The following is a 20,881-nucleotide window of genomic DNA, read 5'->3' on the forward strand; positions in this document are numbered from 1 at the left end:
CTGACAGCTTCATATTCCCAGCAGAACCACCAGTGAATCTTGAAAAAGAAAGCCTAAAAGAACACATACAAGTAGAAACCGAGAACTCTAGTGACATGTTGAGCGACAGCAACAACAACCAGGAACGATCCAGCGACCGTAAATCCCGGCTGGACCGCATGGACTTGGAATCCCAAGCAAGGGATGCAAACCCGGCTGTGAGACATTCTGCCACCAGAGCTTTGAGCTGTGTGAGTGAAGCCAGGCAACGCAGCTCTTCGGCAGAGGTTTCTCACCACGGGGACGGCGGGATTTCAAGGAACCTAAAGCCCAAACCGCAGCTTTGCGACTCGGCCAGGAAGGCATTCATACTACGCAGCAAGAGCGCCGACGCTGGACCGGAACAGCACAAACACATCCACTCGCCTCTCCATCAAAACCTCATTCGGGGCCACAAATCTGCCAGTCCAAACAAAAGGGCCAATCACGGTAAACTACACGTTTCGGGTCATGACGCAGAAACAGATGAGGATCCTGCATCGACTTGCAAGTCTCTGGAGCGTGTACAACAGCGCTCGCCTCTTGCGTCGCCTGTCAAAAGTGCTTCAGTGACCAAACCTATTGCAGTTGATGAAGGCTCAAAGACTCCAGCAACACAGCCGCAATCCGCCAGAATTCTGTCCAACAATGAGGAGTGCAAGAACGTACAACACCAGGAGCAGCTCTCAGACACGTTCTCTTCAGAACTCATATCTCCTTCAGCCCCACTTCTGCCTGGTCGAACGACTTCGCTCCTCCTCAGAACAGCGTCGGACTCCAGACGAATGAGTCGTCCTCAGAGCGCCACCGTCGGAAAGACTACGTCCGGTCAACAAACCAACTTTTCACCGGAAAATCAAGCAGGCAAAGTTGTCTTTAATGGCCATTCATCCAGGATGCCGGCTGTCCCCAGTCCAGAAACGCAGGGTTCAGAATCACCTGTTGAGAGAACCGTTGCATACCACAGCGGAATGGTTGCACCCTCTTTGTTACCAAACCCAAATGTCTTACAAAGATCTCAGCAGAGCATCAGCGAGCCAAAACTTTCCGAAGTCCTGTCACAGACATATTCCAATGTCTATTATCACAACTGTCAGAGTTCCGGGTCCAAAGCTGTAAAAATGTGTCTTCCTGCAAACGCCAGATCTCACGAGGCAATCTCGGGACCAGAAAGTGGTACATTCCTCGTGTTCAGTCGGCAGAACAAAGATGACGCAAACCCGTCCATGAAAAACATCCAAACCTACCAGACGTACATTTGCGACCCCCACATGATGCGTGAATGCGGCATTGCCCGGCGGAAGATTGAAACCCGTTGTAATTCTCTTGATTCCGAACCCTGCGGTGCTCCAGTCACATCTGATGGTGGTGCAATGCTGGACTGGGGTTTCGACGAGGAAGGCTGGCTCTTCAAGCGTTCTGTCTCCGTGTCCACCAGACCTCCCCTGAAGCCAGTCATGGGCATGAACGGGGCCAAGGCTCGAAGCCAGAGCTTCGGAGCACGCTACATGGACCGACCCAGCTTCAACCGGTCCGGGAAGGTGCGCACCCAGATAAAAACGCACTCAGGGAGCTCCTTAAACTCCCTGGGTGACATTCTGCCAGGAAGCATGAGCTGCTCCAGTAGCTATCACTGCCCCATGAACCGATCTCTCCTGAACAACTTCCTCATTGAAGAAGGCCTGGCGGTTCCTCCGTGTCTAGGCTCATCTAGCGAAAGACTACAGAGTCTTAAAGTCCAACGAGAACAAGCCAGACGCCTTCAGATCGAGCAACAATTTTCCAGCGCCTTTGGAGAACCTGTCTGTGAAGAACCAGAGAGGCAGAGTACCATAACCACCATCGAGGAGAAGGTGATGCTCGGCATTGAGGAGAACTTGCACAAGTCTCAGGAGCAGGAGAGGAGTAGTGAAGTCAAGCAGAAATCCGGATCCACCTTAGCCAACTGGTTTGGGTTCCGCAAGGGTAAGCTTCCCATCCCCAGTGGCAAGAAGACAGACCCGGCAAAGACAAAAGAAGAGAAGAGGGATCAAAAGATTACGGCTCTGCTCGGAGGAAAGCAGACCAAGACGGACAAGAAGAGAGACAGGAGAAAAAATGACGGAAAAGACTGGTAAGACCGATTCCATGTGATTCCATGTTTTCTTCTCTTTACGCTACCTTCACGCAAATCCCAATTGGGCCACTTGAGAAATAAAAATGCAAATGTATGTCTCTTGAACCATGCAGCATATATTCAGCCTTAGATGGACTGTTAGAATAATTTAATAACCGCTCGGAACTCTTGTAATTTGTTTATGAAATTCCTTTTTGTTTCAGCTCTGTGGGAAGAAGAGAGTCGCACGATGCAGTGCGAGCATGCATCTCAATGCCCTGCCCGGGGATATCAATTCAAGGTCACAATGACATCACTGGAGACGCACAGGTGAAGGAAACACCAACACATGTACACTACCTTGGTGCTGTGTATTCTTCCCCTTACGACACCATGTTCATGTCAACCAGTTGTCAACAAGGAAGAGGGAGTCATTTTTTTTTGTCAACAAAACACAACTGAGCAATGCTATTTCTATTGTTCACCAATGACCTCAATTTCTATTGCGTACCAATGGTGCTGATTTTCATTGTTCATCAATTATGCTGACTTCCATTGTGCACGAGTGATGCTAATTTATATTTCACTACAATTAAGTTAATTTCTATTGCCCACCAATTAAGATAGTTTGCATCTATAATTCATGTTGCGCACCAATGACACAATTGTCTATTCTGCATTGATGATGCTGCTTTGCGCTATGCACCAATGATGCTTATTGCTACGGTCCACCAGTAATGCACATTTCTATTGACCACCAATTACACCAATTTCCACTGTGCACCATTGATGCTGATTTTCATTGCATGCAAATTATGCATATTTCCATTGTTCACTTTTGAGTCTAATTTCTATTTTATTAATTAATTATTTTGATTTCAATTGTGCACTTATGATCCTCATTTCGATTGTGCTCCAATGATAATGATTTCTACTGCCCACCAATGACATGACGAACCAGAGAACTGACGGTGAAAACGGAGCCCTCATAAAGACCACCCTCCAGGATGCAGTTATCGGTAAGCTTAATTTTTTTTCTACGTATTGCGTTGACGGAGTGTCAAAAGCAATAAGTGAAGGCTACTCCAAAAAAAATTGTCTTTCAAGCGCTAATAAGGCTTTGTTTGTATTTGCCATTTTACTGTTTGCAGAGAGAAGTAAAGACCACATATGAAATGTACGTGTAAGTCATAAAATACTGTACATGACTAAGTACTAACTAAACGAACTTTTTATGTGCTAAGGTGGTGCTTTAGATTTGGACAAGTGGAACCTACTTTATAATGAAAGAATATGGCATTTAAATTCCCTGTAAAGTGAAAATAAATGTGTAAATCTCACACACCACAGAGAAGTGTTGCTAACAACACTGCCAAATTTGAATGATAAATAAAGTATACAAAATGGCTATAAAAGCCTGAAAAATGAAGCCGTTGTCAATGGTCTCGAACGCTGTGGGTGTGTCTGCTGAATGCGCTGAAACCACGCCCCCTCAAATGTCAATAAAGTAAGACTACTATGACCTCGAAAAATGGATGCTACTTAGGCTGGCATCTTTCTTATACCTAGGCTTAACTACGTTTTAGCCACGCAAATATATCTACATAAAGCTTCCGGGGTCTACGAAATATCCCACCGGGTCATCATGGGGCTTTTCCACGGCAGACAACGAGGCACTCTAAGCGACCACGCCAGTGGACTCTTCGAAGGGAAGATGTATTTTCATTGTGTAGGCGTTTGCCAGCTAGCCAACTGCACGTTGCGATTGCGCCGAATAACCACTGATGCTCAAGTTCTTAGTGGGGGATTGGTGACTGTCGGACACCAAAGTGTGTCATTAGGCACCGTTGTAGCCATGCCCAAACATTTTTTAAAACGTTTCTGGTGATAAAAGGTTTAATGCTGTAGCTCCACAATTGAGTACTACATAGTTCTCAGTTTTTGTACGTTTTACTCAATTATCTTCAAACATAGAATGTATTTAGAAGCAAATATCTGAATTCACTTGACAAAGTCTTTAATGATTACAGCTTGTAGACTTCCTTTTACCAAAGGTAAGAATTTTTTTGCACAACAATTATGCTAATTCCCATGGCACACCAATGAACATAATTTCATAATGAGTATAGTATAATGAGTATTTCAGTAAGAAAGTTGTCTTTATTGTTGATACTGTTTGCAGGCTTCCCTTCACGTTCACTTCCACCCAATGAAAATTTCAAATGTAGTTTTTAATAGTTTTGATGGTGGGTAGCGGTTAGACACCACATTCAAGTATTTTTGTATGGAAGCAAAAATGAGATTGTCACCTCATTAGCAGTTCCATTCCATCCAAATGAATAATAGATTGTGTCACAAGTCCGACTCCAATTTGACCCACTGTATTTTAATTTAGTTCGATTGCAATATGGGGACCCCCTGTGTCAATAGCTAATAACTCATACCCCAGACTATGTGAACTTTTAAGATGTATCATAATCGTGACAGGAGCCACTATGGACCAATACGGACAGTCTGCATTGTGAAGGTAAAGGTCACCTAAGTGTAACTCCATTGAGTGTAACCCCAGCATGTTTTCATGCTGCATCGCACCGCTGCCAGCTTTGCTGTTGTCATATGTGGAGAGGGTGAGCCCATTTCGGATCTAATTATCTTAATTAGATCATCCAGTGATTGTAGATATGCACATTTTTTGGTGTATCGGTTGTTTTTTAGTGTAGTATGATGACACGTGACTACTCAAAGTGCACACGAGACTATTTGTCTCATCAAGCATCGGCAAGTGCTTTAATGCGTACTCTTTCATTTTAAGTATAAACCTTTACTGTTTTGCACAGGGATGGGGAATTTTTATGCATGGTGGAGCTAAGGGGCATTTGGTGCAAACACACGACATTATCACACCAAGCATACATAGTATTTATTCTGTTTACAATACGAAAGCTTGAATAATAAGATTGGTTTTAATCATACTGCACATAAATCTAATGAACACACATCATAACCGAACCCTATCCAGTTATTCAAATATATTGCAAATAAAATACACACGTAGTGTGTATTTTAATTCCATTCCATGATGTATTTCATTGTCACTGTGGTGGACGCATGCTGGTTGTTGAATGTCATACAGTATGTGACATAAAGCAGTGGTTCAAGTGGACTTACTGGAATTTTCCTGTATTTGTTGTAATTGTAACTTGTTGACATATATGTAGATGTCATACTTTTGCCAAGTCAAAGAGTGAATAACAGTCTACAGATAGATGAGTTGAAGTAAATGTTTGGTACAGGAATATGCGGTGGCCTGGAAGTGCAAAACAATATAACAAATTGTGAAAGACTTTGACATTTCAGAAAACAAATGAACAGGATGCAGGAGCCAATCATGTTGAAGCAGGGCGGGTCTTGCAGAGAAAGTGCGTGGGATAGCTCAGAATGTCTGTGAAATGGGACGTTCCCTTTCCGGGTGTTTCGTCTTTTGTATTTTGTTTTTGTTTTTGTTAATATGTTTTCTGAAATGTAAAAGAGTTTCACAATTTGTTATATTGTTTCGCACTTCAGGCCACCATAGGAATACCATGGAGAAATGTTTAATGTGTTATTGTTCAAAGTGAAGAAATTCCAATGGAGACAATAGAACACATTTGTCAAAAAATGTTTTCATATAGGCTAGATTACAGGGGTAGGAAAACTTTTGGGCTCATTTGATCTTAAACAAAAAACAGGACGGATGTGCCAGGTCATTCATAGATGAGGTAAAAAAGAAAAATAAATATTTAATGGGTATGTAAAATATGTAAAATAGTTTATTTTAATAATAGGATAATTATTCAGCCTCATTTATAAGATGTTATAATTTATGATTAATTATAATGTAATTAATTAACCAATGATGTAATAATGAAAATGTTAAAAGTACAGTTTTTGTAAAAATTTTTATTTTACAATTTTTATTTTATTGTTTACATTAAATTGAGAGATTTTTGAATATATATGTAAAACAGTTTATTTTGCTATTTGTTTTATTATTTACAATAAATGAACTAACCAATTATTCAATACTGAAAATGTTAAAATTCATCAACAATTTAATTATAAAAAATTATAATTGTTTATGCAAAATGTCTGACTCTAGTAATGTTTGTTTATTTTATTATTGAAAATAAATAAATTGATAAATTCCTTCATGAGCTAAATGAATTGGGGGGGGGAACTAAAAGGTTAAAAGCGACCAACCCAATGTAACAAATGTTAGAGGACTCTCGCTAATGTAAATGTTGGGTTTTCCGCATTCAAGGATGGAAAAAGCTGCAAACTCCAAAATGGTCTTCATTGCCACTTCAACCATGGTTACCCAGTCATGTTTTCGTCCTTGTGCTTCCTCACATTGCGGTCCCCGTCAACTGTTCTCCTTGTGCCCCAGGGTCTGGCTGCAAGATGCGAACGTTGGACAGTGGAATCGGGACCATCCCCCTCCCTGAATCTTGCTCATTCTTCTCCTCCATCCTGCACCTCCTCCCCAAGTCCTCCTCATCAACCCCTGAGCCCGAGTCGTCTCTCAGTTCTGTCCTGGACTCCTCCTGCGAGGAGGTGTCTCCGTTACCCCGATGGAGGATCCCTTCCGGTTTTAGGGACAACCGCGCCGGGGTGCCCAATTCTCTGTCTGACGTGACCCACATCCAGTCAGTGCCTTTCCCTACCGTGGCCTTCCTCCAGCCCGTCCGACCCCAACCTGAACCCATTGTGACCTCTGCCCATGTTTGTGATTCCCACAACAGAACCCAGAGACCCCCGCAAGGTAAAGTCAAGTAAAGCAACCGGAGCTCGGAGGCAGAGAGTAGGACGGTTCAAGACAGCTAAGACTCTCAAAAGCATATTTATTTTCTTTTGTCAGCTTTTGGCCAATTCTAGTGATATGCTGGTTTCCAATTTGCAGATGTAGGAGTAGGAGTTACATGTGACTCTATAACACAGCATCACCAATCAATCAGAATCAAGAATGACAGCCTGTTTTGAGAGGGCGATCTTGTCTCATGCAAATGAATCACTGCGCAATCCTTCTACTGCTGGACTAGTACAACTTTCATTACCCCAACTACTGGGGTGGAGCGAGGGGCATGCTAGTGGCTACTAGCCATGAGTTTGAAGAAAAAAAGCAATCCCCCATAAAGACAGTAAAAGAATGGATTGTATTTTCACTGGTGGAAGCAGCACTTCATTTCCAAGTCACCAATTCACAATTAGTGTGGTGGATCTCAATGCAGCTTTGCTTACCTTTTGCCGTTTACATGTTAGTGTTTAAGACTGTCTAGTGGCTAGAAAATTACCGCTATTCACCCAGCTTAGCCGCCAAGTCATGGGTGTAAAAGCTCAGTGTCGGGGTGGGATTATGTATATGATCTTACTTGTGACATAACAATCAGGCAAAATTCTGAACAGTCATTTTCGGAACTAGGCAGATAGCAAAAGACTGATTGTGAAAACGTTTTGTCAGATGGTTGTTTAATTTCACAGTTGACTGGTGGGTAGGCCTTCCAGACAAAACTATTTGTATACAAGAAATTTAAAAAGTAGATTTTTTCATGAATACCTCCCCGATTATGAATGTGGCAGGTTTGTAAGTTGAACTGTCGACTGAGAAGGCGGGATAAGGGGGAGCAGGCTGCTGTATTGCCCAGCAGGCAAATACCGTTGCATCATTTAGTAGAACAGCGAAGAAACTAAACAAGGGGAAGGGACTTGAGTGAATTTAGGTCAGGTTAAAACAAACAAAACAAAAAAAAGTAGAGATGGAAATCCATGCACTGAATGAGTCTAGATAAAATATTAAGGTTGTTGTTTTTTAAAAGTTAATTCCTCTCATACTGCTGCTTGGCCAATTGGAAGCCAACAGCGTGACCAAAAAAATTATTTTGATGGGGACATATTATTGTTAATTGACTGAATAATTTGTGACCTGAAAATGTGTGGCCTCACACCAAGTTTCTGACTTGGCAGCTAGCTTGGGTGAAGATCTGCCATTTTCAAGTGACGACCAGAGTGCGAGCACATTATTTAGATCAAGACGAGGGATGGTCGCAATCATCGATGAAGCATTTATAGTTTAAAGGGGACGTTCTTTAAAATGAAATTGCTATTTGTGTTTTTTTGTTTGTTTGTTTTTTTGGTGCTGCCTCACTCAGTGAAAATGCACTCTTAGCATTTACAGTCCTTATGAGCACTTGCTTTTTTTTCACCCTCTGGACTCACCTCATCACAAACTCCTCGCTCTGCCAGCGGTTGTCACGGCAATAATAGCTGTACTCAGCATTGGCTCCGCATCAGAAGGCTCACATGGTGAGCAGTGGCTCATTTATACTTTGTACATGAGACAGAACAATTCCCTAAAAACTAATTTGAAAGGGAGGTTGTAAATTAAGCTATAATTCTTGATCCTTGGGGTATTTTGAGGAAAACTGGTCACATGTCGGAACTATTTTAGATTTTGAAAATCCTGCATAAAACATCATGTAGATCCACTTTTCAGGTGACCTCGTACAGGAACGTAAGTGGTTTTCCCTATTCAATGGTCCTCTAATGTAGCATGAACTGCGAGGGTGTTGTTTAGGTATATGTTGTAAATCGCTGTATTGTACTTCGGTAGTGTCTGGCAAAATTTCTGCGATTGTTTTATAAACAGAGCACATTTCCTCTGTGTTTATGTATTTTTTCCCAGGTGGGATTGAACCAAAGAAGCTGACCTATATCAAAACGAAGACGAGAACCCCTCAGAGCCAACAGAAAGAGCAGACCAGACTGCAGGTCGCCAACTGTGAGACAACAAACGATACACATTTGGGATTTTGCCTGTGAAGAATACATTTGTACTAGTTAGAGGTGTAACCAACATAAAACCAGAGAGTCAGAGTCACGTTATTTATTCCTGAAACTCAACTGAATTTTATTTATAGAGCAGTTTAAAAAAACAAACAGCAGAAACAAAGTGTATATGTAATATTATTGTATGGTCACTGTAACATTAGGCACAGTTAACACGAACACAGCTAACATTAACACTGCACTTGCATATAGGAAAAAATAATAACTGTACTTTATCACTCATTACTTAAAATATATGTTAAATACAAATATTAACAAAAAAAATTTGGGGAAAAAACAGTTCTAAAAGATTAAATGCAACTGCATTTTGTTTAAAAGTTAAATACAACTGAACCGTGTTTAAAAAATGTAATGTCCATCCATCCATCCATTTTCTGTACTGCTTATCCTCACTTGGGTCACGGGGTTGCTGGAGCGTATCCCAGCTATCTTGGGGCGAGAGGCGGGGTACACCCTGAACTGGTCGCCAGCCAATCGCAGGGCACATATAAGCAAATAACCATTCTCACTCACGTTCACACCTATGGGCAATTTAGAGTCTTTAGAGTCACAAAGGCACAGGGAGAACATGCAAACTCCACACAGGCGAGGCCGGGATTTGAACCCTGGTCCTCAGAACTGTGAGGTGGATGTGCTAACCAGTCGTCTACCGTGCTGCCAAAATGTCATGTACTGGATTAAAAAAATATTTAAGTCGCTGGGACATTAAGCACAGTTTGGACATGTAATTTAGTGATTCATTCACATACCACTAGTGGGAGCTCACACTTTTTAGATCACTGCCCTCGAAAATAAATCCATCCATCCATCCATCCATCCATTTTCTGAGCCGCTTCTCCTCACTAGGGTCGCAGGCGTGCTGGAGCCTATCCCAGCTGTCATCGGGCAGGAGGCGGGGTACACCCTGAACTGGTTGCCAGCCAATCGCAGGGCACATACAAACAAACAACCATTCGCACTCACATGCACATGCACACCTACGGGCAATTTAGAGTCTCCAATTCATGCATGTTTTTGGGATGTGGGAGGAAGCCAGAGTGCGTAGAGAAAACCCACACAGGCACAGGGAGAACATGCAAACTCCACACAGACGGGGCCGGGGATTGAACCCGGGTCCTCAGAACTGTGAGGCTGACGCTATCACCAGTCGGCCACCGTGCAGCGCATTTTAGCAAGAGGTTTTTGAGCTTTTTTTGTAATCACATTGTTGCAGATTGATGTAGTTGCATCTCAAAATAATCAGCAAAACAAGTCAAAATCGCCAAATCCAAGTTCTCGAACCAGCTTGGTCATTTTTGGCATTGCTTGCTTTTCACTGCTGTTTTATATTTTTTCCATTTCAGAGCATATGACTCCATTTGTCATTGGGAACCCACACGAGAGCACCCAAAAGCTCCCAGACCCCAAAGTGGACTGCATGCAAGACTTAAACGCTGACGGGTTCAGATATTCACGCCACCCGATTGTGGTTTGACAAGCACACACACACACACACACACACACACACACACACACACACACACACACACACACACACACACACACACACACACACACACACACACACACACAAACATATTGTCTCATTTAAACACAACACAACCAAGACTAGTTCCAATGTCTGGATGACTGCTGTAGTCAGTTGGGAAACATTTTGAATTCCCTCCAGCATCCAATATAAAAAGTGCACAAATTGCATAGTGCACCATCTGGGAACACATTTGTCTTCAAAAACCTTCACCTGTTGTTTTCTCGATGGTGATATTTTTGTTGTTTTTTTTGTCTTTTTTTTCCAGAACTGGCTCATAGTTGATCAACATACGCAAATGGCAAATGCCACATGTGTTGTTGTGTTTTGGGGGTTAAAACAATGTGAAAATGAAAGCTGCAAACACAGAAGAACGTGCCCTCGCAAACCCTTTGTCATGGCAAATCCTTGAAAAAAATATTTTGATGCCATGCTCCAACCACATAAATGGCTTTTGCTAAAAAAAAAAAAAAAAAAACTCTTAAATTTTACATTGCACATCTGTCTAGTATACCTGCTTCTGATTGAGGCTCATTTGAATGAATTCTCTAGTAGCAGTTTAGCCAAAAAGGCTGCTGCAACACAAAATGGCTGGTTTCCTGTTCAGTTTTGTTACGATAGACACCCAATTTCATGTTAACTGGTGAAACTGGTGTCTCGGGCTGATTGTCTTTTTTCCTTCCAAATTTTTAATAAAGTACGAGACCTCAATTTCACCTAAAATATTTGCGTCATCCCAAAATGGCAGACTTCTTATTTTACTTCATGCATGAGTTCTTGTGACTTTTTTGTATGTCATGTTATGATAGACATGTCTACCCAACTTTTGTGTTGATTGCTAAATCTGGTGTCAGGGGCTATTTTTTTCCGAACTTTCTGAGAGCTGTTTTAATCAGCTTTCCAGTACTTACATTTTCACCATGATACACAGTTTTCGGGTATGTAGAGTCTAATGTTTTGCCAAAAAAAACATAATAATAAAAGAATGAAAAATGAAAAATGAAAAGTAGTTCGGTCCACTCGGTAAATAAACCTTTTTTTTGCCTTTGTCTCAGTTCTACATCGTCATCCTAACAGGTCAAACTTTTTAAGAGGCACTTTATCGCCTTTCATTTCTTTAAAAATATGGATGAATTATATTTATGCAAAGAGTTAATAGCAGTTATTAAAAAAGTACCATGAATTACATTTATTGATGTAAAGTGAAAATCTCAGCATGTTGTTAATCAAACAAAATGCCTTTGGAGATATGGGCATTTAAAATTACATTGCAGTCTCGGTCATGGGTCCGTGAGATTTTTTTATGCGTCCTGTCTTCTTCAACATGTCCAGCCAATTTTTGTCGATTGGTGAAACTAGTGTCCTGGGCTAATTTTTCAACTTTCCAGGGGGCACTGCCAAGTGACCACCAGGAGGAGCTTGGTCCTGGCTCGAATCATCTTGATATAACTGAAAACGTATAAATCTTTGCAAGTGTGTGTATCCTGGGGAAAATGTATGCATTTTAAGGATCCAAAACTGCTGAATACTCAATCGGCCAATCCTTGAAAGTTTAGAAACAAAAAAAATCATCCCCAGACACCAGTTTCACCAGTCAACACAAAACTAGGTGGGCATGTCTATCATGACAGGAAGCACCAAAAACACTCAAGGACTCATGGCCCAAATTGAACAGGAAGTCAGCCATTATGGTTTGTAGCCGCCATTTTGGACGAAATTCCAGGCCATGTGCTTTCCTAGAAAGTTAATTGGGGAAACAAATCAACCCCTAGATGGCAGTTTTACCAATCCACACAAAATTGGGTGGACATGTCCATTATAACAGGGCACACCAAAAAGTCTGAAGGACCTATGCCCGAAGTTGAAGAGCAAATCAGCCATTTTGGTTTAAAGCGGACATATTTGGGGGAATTCCTGGGCTTTTACCTTAACATCCTTTGACCAGGGAAATCACCCAAATTAGTCCATATTGGACGCAGGTATCGTAGACAGATGATAATTGTGAAACGTTTTTTACCAGCCCCTTCTCGTGTAGGCATTTAATGATCATTTAGATGATTCACCATGAAAATGGGGAAGTGAGGAACCATTGGCTGCTGCTTGTAGCTTTAATTATGGTATTTGTTGCTTTATATTTTCCACTGGTATACCTTTTGTAAATATGGATTAAATCTGAAGGAGATCTGAAGCAAACTTTAGATGGGAGCCGACAATCATGTCACGAGCATTAAACTATGTGCACTCGATTTAGCACATTGAGCAACGTGGCTCTTTTTTATTGTGCTACCGTGCTGCATGGTCTGTGGTGTTGACATATAACTCAATCACATTCTGACCACTTTCATTACCACAGGAGGAAGAAAATACGACGTGAAAAGTGTTGCACTGTTGAGTGTCGATCACATATCACAAATACTGTAACGGTCACTTTACAACGCTCTTGTTATGGGGGACATGCAAATCTGTCCATTGTGCATTTTTTGTTGTCATTCCACAGCGATGACGTCAGGACAACCCGGTGAGTTTGTGCATGGAACCTTATGGTACTCGCTCAGGGAAGACGTGATAATTGTCCCTGATCGAAGCTGTGGGTTTGAAAAGATGAGTTTTGACAGTTGTTTATCTGTTCAAGCACACATTATGATGTGTCTTGAGTTGATCTCGATATTTACCTCATGTTAGTTTGTGTGTGCATTAATCTGCAAGGATATCACGCTGCTTGTCTGCTTAGATTCTCACTTTATTACATACATATTCTTGTCATTTCTAGTGATGTTTAGGTGTTACTATTTACATTCCTGCAAACCTGTGTTTCCCACTTTTACATGCTTTGCGGTCACTTCCTGTTTTGCTGAAGCTAAAAAAAGTGCTTAACAAATGTACTAGGCCACCTTTCTTTCTCAGAAAGCATATAGCGTCATGGAGTGCTTTGATGCAAATGCTTTCATTTCCAGCCACCTCTCGATGTTAAGTAAATATTAGAAATTTTAATCAAGAAATGATCGTGTGCTTTGCTTTTTTGCAGTTTTTTCATAAAACAATACTTACGGTACTAAAAACACATGAATAACAATAATAATTAAATATGGGCCCTCGTTACCACCGCCCGTGTTTGTTGCCTGCGTTTCGCCTGACAAGGTCTGCTTTCTACCAAAAATGGCCGACTTCTTGTTCAATTCCAGGCATGGGTCCTTGAGACTTTTTTGTGTGTCCTATTGTAATAGACATGTCCACCCAATTTCGTGTCCATCAGCACGTGTTTTTAATTTAAGACTTTTCCATGCAGTCTGTTATCATAGCGATATCCACCAAATTGTCATGTCGCTCGGTAAAACTGATGTCCATCGTTAATTGTTTTTCTAACTTTCCAGTTAGAGTTTTGGGGCATAATTTTACGGACCCTTAAAATGGAGTAAATACTGATATTTGTCATCACATACAGTAGTTGTAGAAATTGGGGACTTTTCGGCCATGGGGTAACACAACATGAAAACCAGAGTGCTGTCTATGGGTGATAAACAAGGTACTACAAGGAGCGCTACTGAGTAAGTTTTCAAGGATTGTATTCAGGACCCCTAAAATACACTACATACTCAAATATACACTTGCTTGCGAAACAATGGTTAGTTTTTGGGAATGTCGAAGCCCCCCAAGAAGGCAATTCTTTCATCTGAAAATTACATTAAACATGAAAAAAGATTTTGGTAATTGAGGCTGCAACATTTAATCAATTTGTTAAGCACTGTACATTTACAGAAAATGAAGGCACTATCATTTACATATCAATCCTGTCACTATTGAGCCATATGAATATTTTTTAAGAATATTTTAACCGTAGCAATAGACCTCTTATTTACCTCTTTATTCAAACTATGCTCACTTGTTATGTGCATGTTGATGAAAAAAATAGTAGTGGTGTTTATACCCATAGCAACACACAGGTCTTATAAATGTGTGAGACGGTTTTTCATTGATCAGGGAAGCGATTGGCAACACTGACATACGGGTAGATAGACCTTGGCATTGTTGTAAAAAAAAAAAAAAAAAAAGATTCATCATAACGAGTATTCATATTGTATTTTTCTAACATTTACCTTGTATTTATTACACACTGCACTGATTGGTGGACCTTTCAGTTTATTGCACATTTATTGTAATTCTTCAAATGTCGATGTGTTTTTTAATAATCCCATAATCACAGTGGTGTTTTTTGTGACTGTTTTCTTTGCAGTAATAACTGATGAAATTGTATATTGCTTTGTTTTTATGTTGGAGGGGGAAAAAATAAAGAATAAACTATTTCAGTACTTTTGACTTGATTTAGTTTAGTTTTTTCACTTTTCGTGCATGTTTGCCAATTTGGCATACAGGTCTGCGCCAATCTGGGTGTTCCGATACAGCAAGGGATTGTCCTTGAAGATGCGCCCGGCGAAGTGACAATTTGGTGACAAAAGGTCGATCTAAACTTATACCTGCTCAGACCACGTCTATATACTGGCACAGCTGGTCTAACACGATTTGGGTGAATTTGATCAGGCAGACAGATATTGAGCTCCGCGGACATATTTAAGCCACAGCGGTTATTTAAGTCACAGCTCATTCTGTATTTATTTCTGGGTACCCGCTCACATTGTTTGTTGCCACACCATGGCCAGAGCAGTGACTATGCTCTACTCACACACAGATTGTTGCGATTATGCATCGTGACCAAATTTAAAGGGATTGAGAGGAGCCGCTTTGATTGGCGGCGGCTTTAAACACGGCGGAAGTAAACACTCCCACAGTGGTGCAGCCCGCCCACTCCTGCGCCGGTCTACAAAATTAGAAAGAACAGTCTGACCCACCTCTTGCGCAGATTTGTCCACTTGAGGTCACCATCCACTCACACTATATGAAGCACATGCCTACAAAAGGCCTATGCTCTGCTTGAGTGACATGAACATCAGCCCATTAGGACATGGGGTAGATGAGCTAATTTCCTGCCTAAACCATTAGCCACTGTGCTTCACAGTGACAGTTCCAGCGAGGTACTCAGCACAAGGGCATCATTGGAAGTAGGGCCAGCAGATTCTGCTGCTTCCCAGAATTCTTTATGGTCCACTTTATACCTACAGCACTGTAATTGGAGAAAATCAAGCTAAACATTGCTCTTTACTTGCATTTGTTCCTGTCCATATTGTTATGAGTGTGTGCATTTGCTATACATCGGGCTAGGTTGGTATTTATGAATTTATTTAATGAAACGCTGAATGTAAAAGAGCCCATTTTCCATATGTGAGTCATTGCTGCCACATTATAGTCAAGTAGCCAATCATTCTAACTGTACCAGAGATGTGCAGGTAACTGCATTACATTGATCAGTCAAAATAATCTGCGATGCACTGAAAACGCAGTAAGTGAACTGTGATATAGCATTAGTGAATTTAAATGTTTTTTATTGTATTAGCAGGATTTTTTAATGATTTTTTTTTTTTTATAGTTTTCAAGGAAAGTAATGTGATGACCACCATGTGTGGTGGGGCGGTGCCCTTGCCCTCTATTGACCAGCCACCACTGATCTGATAGATAGAAAGAAACACCAGAGCGTGACAAAAATGTATCTTTGCCACAGCTCATATTAAAAAGGACTTCAATGAAAAGTTCACAAGAAAAATAAGTACACCAAATGAAAGAAAGAAATAAACACATTGATATTTAAAGCACCAACAGCAAAAATCATTATCGGGTTACCGAATTTGAAATTCCTCTTGTGTCGAGGGCTGTGATTGCACCTGGAATGAATGAGTTTGATGGACTCTTTTTCCAGCCAGTGCTCATTGTCAGTGGCATTCAGTCTCCTACCCGATTGGAAGACACTCAATGAATGAAAGAGGGGATGAGAATGTTCCTCTGTGATAAAGGTGGCTTTCCTGATAACAGTGTGCTCATACAAATGGGACAGTGGAGTTTGTGGCGAACCGATTATTTTGCCAGCTAGCTCTGTGATGTACCAGGATGTGATTTTGAAGGTGACAATGGATTGTATGAGTGACTGGTAGACCATCATTAAAATCTTTTTACTGACTTTAAAATTCCTCGACTTTCTGAGAAAGAACTATCACTTTTCTCGAAAATCTTGTTGAGCCATTAACATCGCGTTGGCAAAGAGAGCAAGCCATTTTCAACACTCAACCTCATGGAAGCCATCTTTGTAATAGCAGTTTACACAGCAAAAATAAAACCTAAATCTGTTACTTTTACTAATATTTTTATTTTATTATTTATAATGTATTAATGAACCAATTATGCATTTTCATGTTAAATGTATATGTGCGTGTATTGTTTCCTATTTAATGTTTTACATTAAGTCAAGAAACAAATTAGTTAAAACAGATAAATCAATGTAAAATAATAAAATTTAAATAAATGAAATAAATGCATTTCAATTGATATTAATAAATAAATGCATTTTAATTAACCATTCACTGAAGCAAAGGCTAAATTAATGCAGCAAATTTTCCATTACTCTCGCATGTTAGTATTTGTAACAAATTAATTAAGAAATGAATGAATGCATTTGAATTAACCAACTTTAGAATGAAAAACAAAATGCAACATATTTTACAGGACTCTCGATAATGTAAATGCTCAGCGGACCGGGTGCCAAATTTTGCCCACCCCTGGTATACAAGCTATTAAAAAGTCATTTTTTTACATCATATGTCCCATTTTAAGGTGGTTCTGGTATCAGTACAGCTGAGAAAAAATGAGAGAGAGAAAGAGAGCGAGAGAGTGTGTTGTGTGCATGTGTGCCGATAGCGTAGGATAAAAGAGAGGTTGAGAGTCCCAGTAGGTGCCAGACGCACTACACTATGTCCTGCACTGAGCATCTTCCGCTCCTCGTGTTCCAGTCCTCCAGTCAAAACAGACCATGTGGATCCTCACCATTCTTACTTTGCTCCTGCTTTTCTTCTTCAAGTCAGGTATGCATAAAATATTTTTTGGGGGTGGGGGGGTGTAGGTATACTGCATGTATTCATTTTCTCATTTTATACATCCATATAGTATGCATATATGATGTTGACAACATTCAAAATGATTAAAAGTACCTTCAGTTACTACACATACCGCAGATGGAGACTATCCGAGCTAGGTGACTTTTTGGCGAGAGAAGCGGGGTATAACCAGTGTCACCAGTCAATTACAGGGCACATATAAACATTCACACTCACTCAAGCCGATTGACAATTTAGTCAATTAACCTAAGAAATATGTTTTTGGGGATGTGAGTGTGAGAGTAGTACATTCAAACTCAAATCGTCAGACTGTGAGGCAAACAAGCTTACCACTTCCACACTGTTCTGGTGAAGTGTCATACAAATAGTATCGAAATGTTTTTGGCGCATTAGATGGCATGGACAAAAAAGAATCACAATTTAGCGTTGGTCATTTCTATAGGACGGCTGCTTTTGATTGAGGCTCCTTTGAGTAAATGTTCCTAGTAGAAGTTTGTCAAACTAAGAGCCCTGAAATTCTGTTTTAACTCAAACGTCTGACTTTCTGGTCTGAGACTCTTTAGTGCATCCTGTTATGATAGATATGTCCACCCAAGTTCATGTCGATTGGTGAAACTGGTGTCTTGGACTAATTTAAAAAAAAATAATAATAATAATGTTTTTACTTTCTAACAAAGTATGAGTCCTCAAATTCACCCAAAATGTCAGCTTTAAACCAAAGTGGTTGTCTCTGTTCAATTTGATGCACAGGACTTTTTTGTGCGTTCTGTTAGGATTGACATGTCCACCCAAATTGGTGTCGATTGGTGGAACTGGTGTCCTGGGCTGATTGTTTTTTTGCCTTCCAGCTTTCCAGTAAAGTACGAGTCATGGAATTCAGCCAAAATTTGCTGTTCAATGTGGGGCATGGGTCCTCGAGACGTTTTCATGCATCATGGTATGATAAACATGTCCACCCAATTACGTGTCAATCAGTGCAATCTGTGTCTGCGCGGTGACTTTTCCGCCCAACTATTGTAACAAAGTATGCACCCTTGAATTCGCCCAAATGAACTCCACAATTCCAAGAGGGCTCATATGGGGATATATTTACCAAAATCAATGGATATGCCTTTGTCTGTGTTTGTTTTTCAGGCCTGGCTCTACAGATTCAGTGCTATCAATGCGAGGAGGTCACTCACGACTGCACCACTCCAGAGTTCGTGGTCAACTGCACCATCAACGTGCAGGACATGTGCCAGAACGAGGTGCTGGTGAAGGAAGATGGTACACGGACTCTCTAGAAACCATTTTCTACAAACAATGTGTCTCGCGGTTGTTTTGACTTACTTCTGCATCACCAAACGTGTAAAAAGGATAGGAGGATTAGAGGATAGGGTTATGGTTAGTATTTCCGGGTTTGTAGTTAAGGTCATGCTTAAAGTGATAGTGTTAGGCTTAACTATTACTAGTTGATGTTTATGGTCAGGGTTTAGGGGATAGGAATAGGGATGAAGTATGGTTTAGTGGCTCTGTTTGTTCTTTCTCGAAAAAGCAGCAAATAAAGTACACTGTGATATTTCTCAGTAATGAAGGGCGTTTTTCTTGGAGACCAGCCTGCCGTTCTTATTTCTATTTTCATCATCGTCATTACATCTCTGTGTCTTTATTATAATTCTTATAATTCTTAGCTCTGTTGAATCAGCACTTGTGATAATGCATTTCAAAGAAGGCAAAAACCCTTCATCATAGAAGATCAATCAATGATCGCCTCATAATAACAAACTGTATTTTATCCTCCTTCCAGGAATACACTACCGCAAGTCTTGCGCCTCCTCGGGAGCTTGTCTCATCGCTTCCTCCGGCTACCAGCAGTTCTGCACGGGCAAGATGAACTCAGTGTGCATCACCTGCTGTAACACGTCACTGTGCAACGGACCACGCCACAAGAAAAGACCCCAAGCGTCTGCTTCCGTTAGCCTGACCGCGCCATATTTCACAGTTTTTGCACTCTTGGTCTTGCTCTCTTCACTCAACGCCAACAGTGGACTGTTTTAACAGGGGGTAAAAAAAAAAAAATACTCTAAGCCAACATGAATATTGTTGAAATGTACGTGTGAAGCTTTGTGTCACAGCTTGCATTTAAATGTTAAGTTTTATCGTCATGAGCAAAGATTTTAAGGCATCTTCATAAAATAGATGATAAACGACTGAAACAAATACTCACTGTAAAATGTACACAATCTTGAGGTTTAAACCCTAAACACCATGCATTTTACCAGCTAAAGAACAGACAAAAGACAAACGCAAACTATGACTTTAAACAACAAGTTCACCTGAGTCAAGAAGTGGATGGTTTTGGACAGGCCAAATCAATCACCAGACTAAAACCCTATAGAAGGTGAAGTTTAACTGCTAAAGAGACTGAAAAGAGTAAGACCCCAAAATAATCAGCAAGATAATGATCCAAAATGACAGAGAAGTTTATTTGGGGCAAGAAGTGGAAGGTTTTAGACTGGCCAAGTCCATTTCCAGAATTAAACCCTATAGAGCATGCGTTTTACCTGCTAAGGAGAAGACTAAATGTAGTTATCCAAAATAGCCCCCAGAGGTTCTCCCAGGACAAAAAGGGGAAGGTTTTGCCCTATCTAAGTCAATGTCTGGACATAAACCCATTAGAGCATTCATTTTACCTGCTAAAGAGACACACATTTTGCTGGGTTGGGAGTAAAGTTGATACACAAGTGCCTTAATTCACGCTTATATATTCCATTTTAGGAAGTTTATTTGGACAGTATCAATTGTATTAACTCTTGCACAACTTTGGCATCAGGTCTTGATGTACTGTATTTATTTTTAACAACAACAAAAACTCAGCAACTCCGTACACCAGTTGATTAACATGCATGTGATATGTGATATTCACTAATACGTTCCACAGACACGCAATAGGCTTCAATGGCTCACTAATAATGACACAGGGTACGTTAAAATATTGTATCAACTCACAGATTATTGCAGGTGTTTAGACAAAATAAAAGCATTCCACCACACTACTCATCAGTAGCACTGCCTTGCTCATTTCCCACGTCCTGACCTGTCCCGCCCTTTTCTGTCCTCTCTCATCTTGTTCTGTTGGTTAGTTGTTGCAGGTCCTCACTGGGTGTGCCTCCCCCACCCCCACCCCCACCCCATCCACAATTTGACTGTTGTAACATTACTTGTGTTCAAATATCTAGACTCTGTAATTATTGTTCTCCTGTGGTTCGCACCTCTATTCCCCTTCTCAGTTCTGTCCCTCTGTCTGTCCCCTAAAACCTTTTTCTGTCGAGCTGCATTTTCAATAAACAGAACAATTAAAAAAAATAAATAAAAATAAGCAGA

The 20,881-nt window shown here is 40.7% G+C and overlaps 2 protein-coding genes across 2 annotated transcripts in view; both read left to right on the forward strand.

The window, feature by feature from the left end:
- The window catches only part of LOC133411010 (nck-associated protein 5-like), a 47,672-nt gene extending 32,835 nt beyond the window's left edge, over nucleotides 1–14,837 (forward strand). Inside the window, 6 exon segments of the mRNA XM_061692796.1 lie at nucleotides 1–2,131; nucleotides 2,338–2,443; nucleotides 3,075–3,132; nucleotides 6,540–6,914; nucleotides 8,832–8,927; nucleotides 10,339–14,837. Coding sequence (XP_061548780.1) covers nucleotides 1–2,131; nucleotides 2,338–2,443; nucleotides 3,075–3,132; nucleotides 6,540–6,914; nucleotides 8,832–8,927; nucleotides 10,339–10,340 — 2,768 coding nt within the window. The 3' untranslated portion in view covers nucleotides 10,341–14,837.
- A 2,596-nt stretch (nucleotides 14,838–17,433) lies between these two features.
- On the forward strand, nucleotides 17,434–19,555 carry LOC133410608 (ly6/PLAUR domain-containing protein 1-like). The gene is made up of 3 exons (XM_061692000.1): nucleotides 17,434–17,485; nucleotides 18,653–18,784; nucleotides 19,305–19,555. The coding sequence occupies exons 1-3, from the start codon at nucleotides 17,434–17,436 to the stop codon at nucleotides 19,553–19,555; spliced, it is 435 nt and encodes a 144-aa protein (XP_061547984.1).
- The last annotated feature ends 1,326 nt before the right edge of the window (nucleotides 19,556–20,881 follow it).

The sequence above is a fragment of the Phycodurus eques genome, chromosome 12 (genome assembly GCF_024500275.1).
Source record: "Phycodurus eques isolate BA_2022a chromosome 12, UOR_Pequ_1.1, whole genome shotgun sequence".
Taxonomy (NCBI): Eukaryota; Metazoa; Chordata; class Actinopteri; order Syngnathiformes; family Syngnathidae; genus Phycodurus; species Phycodurus eques.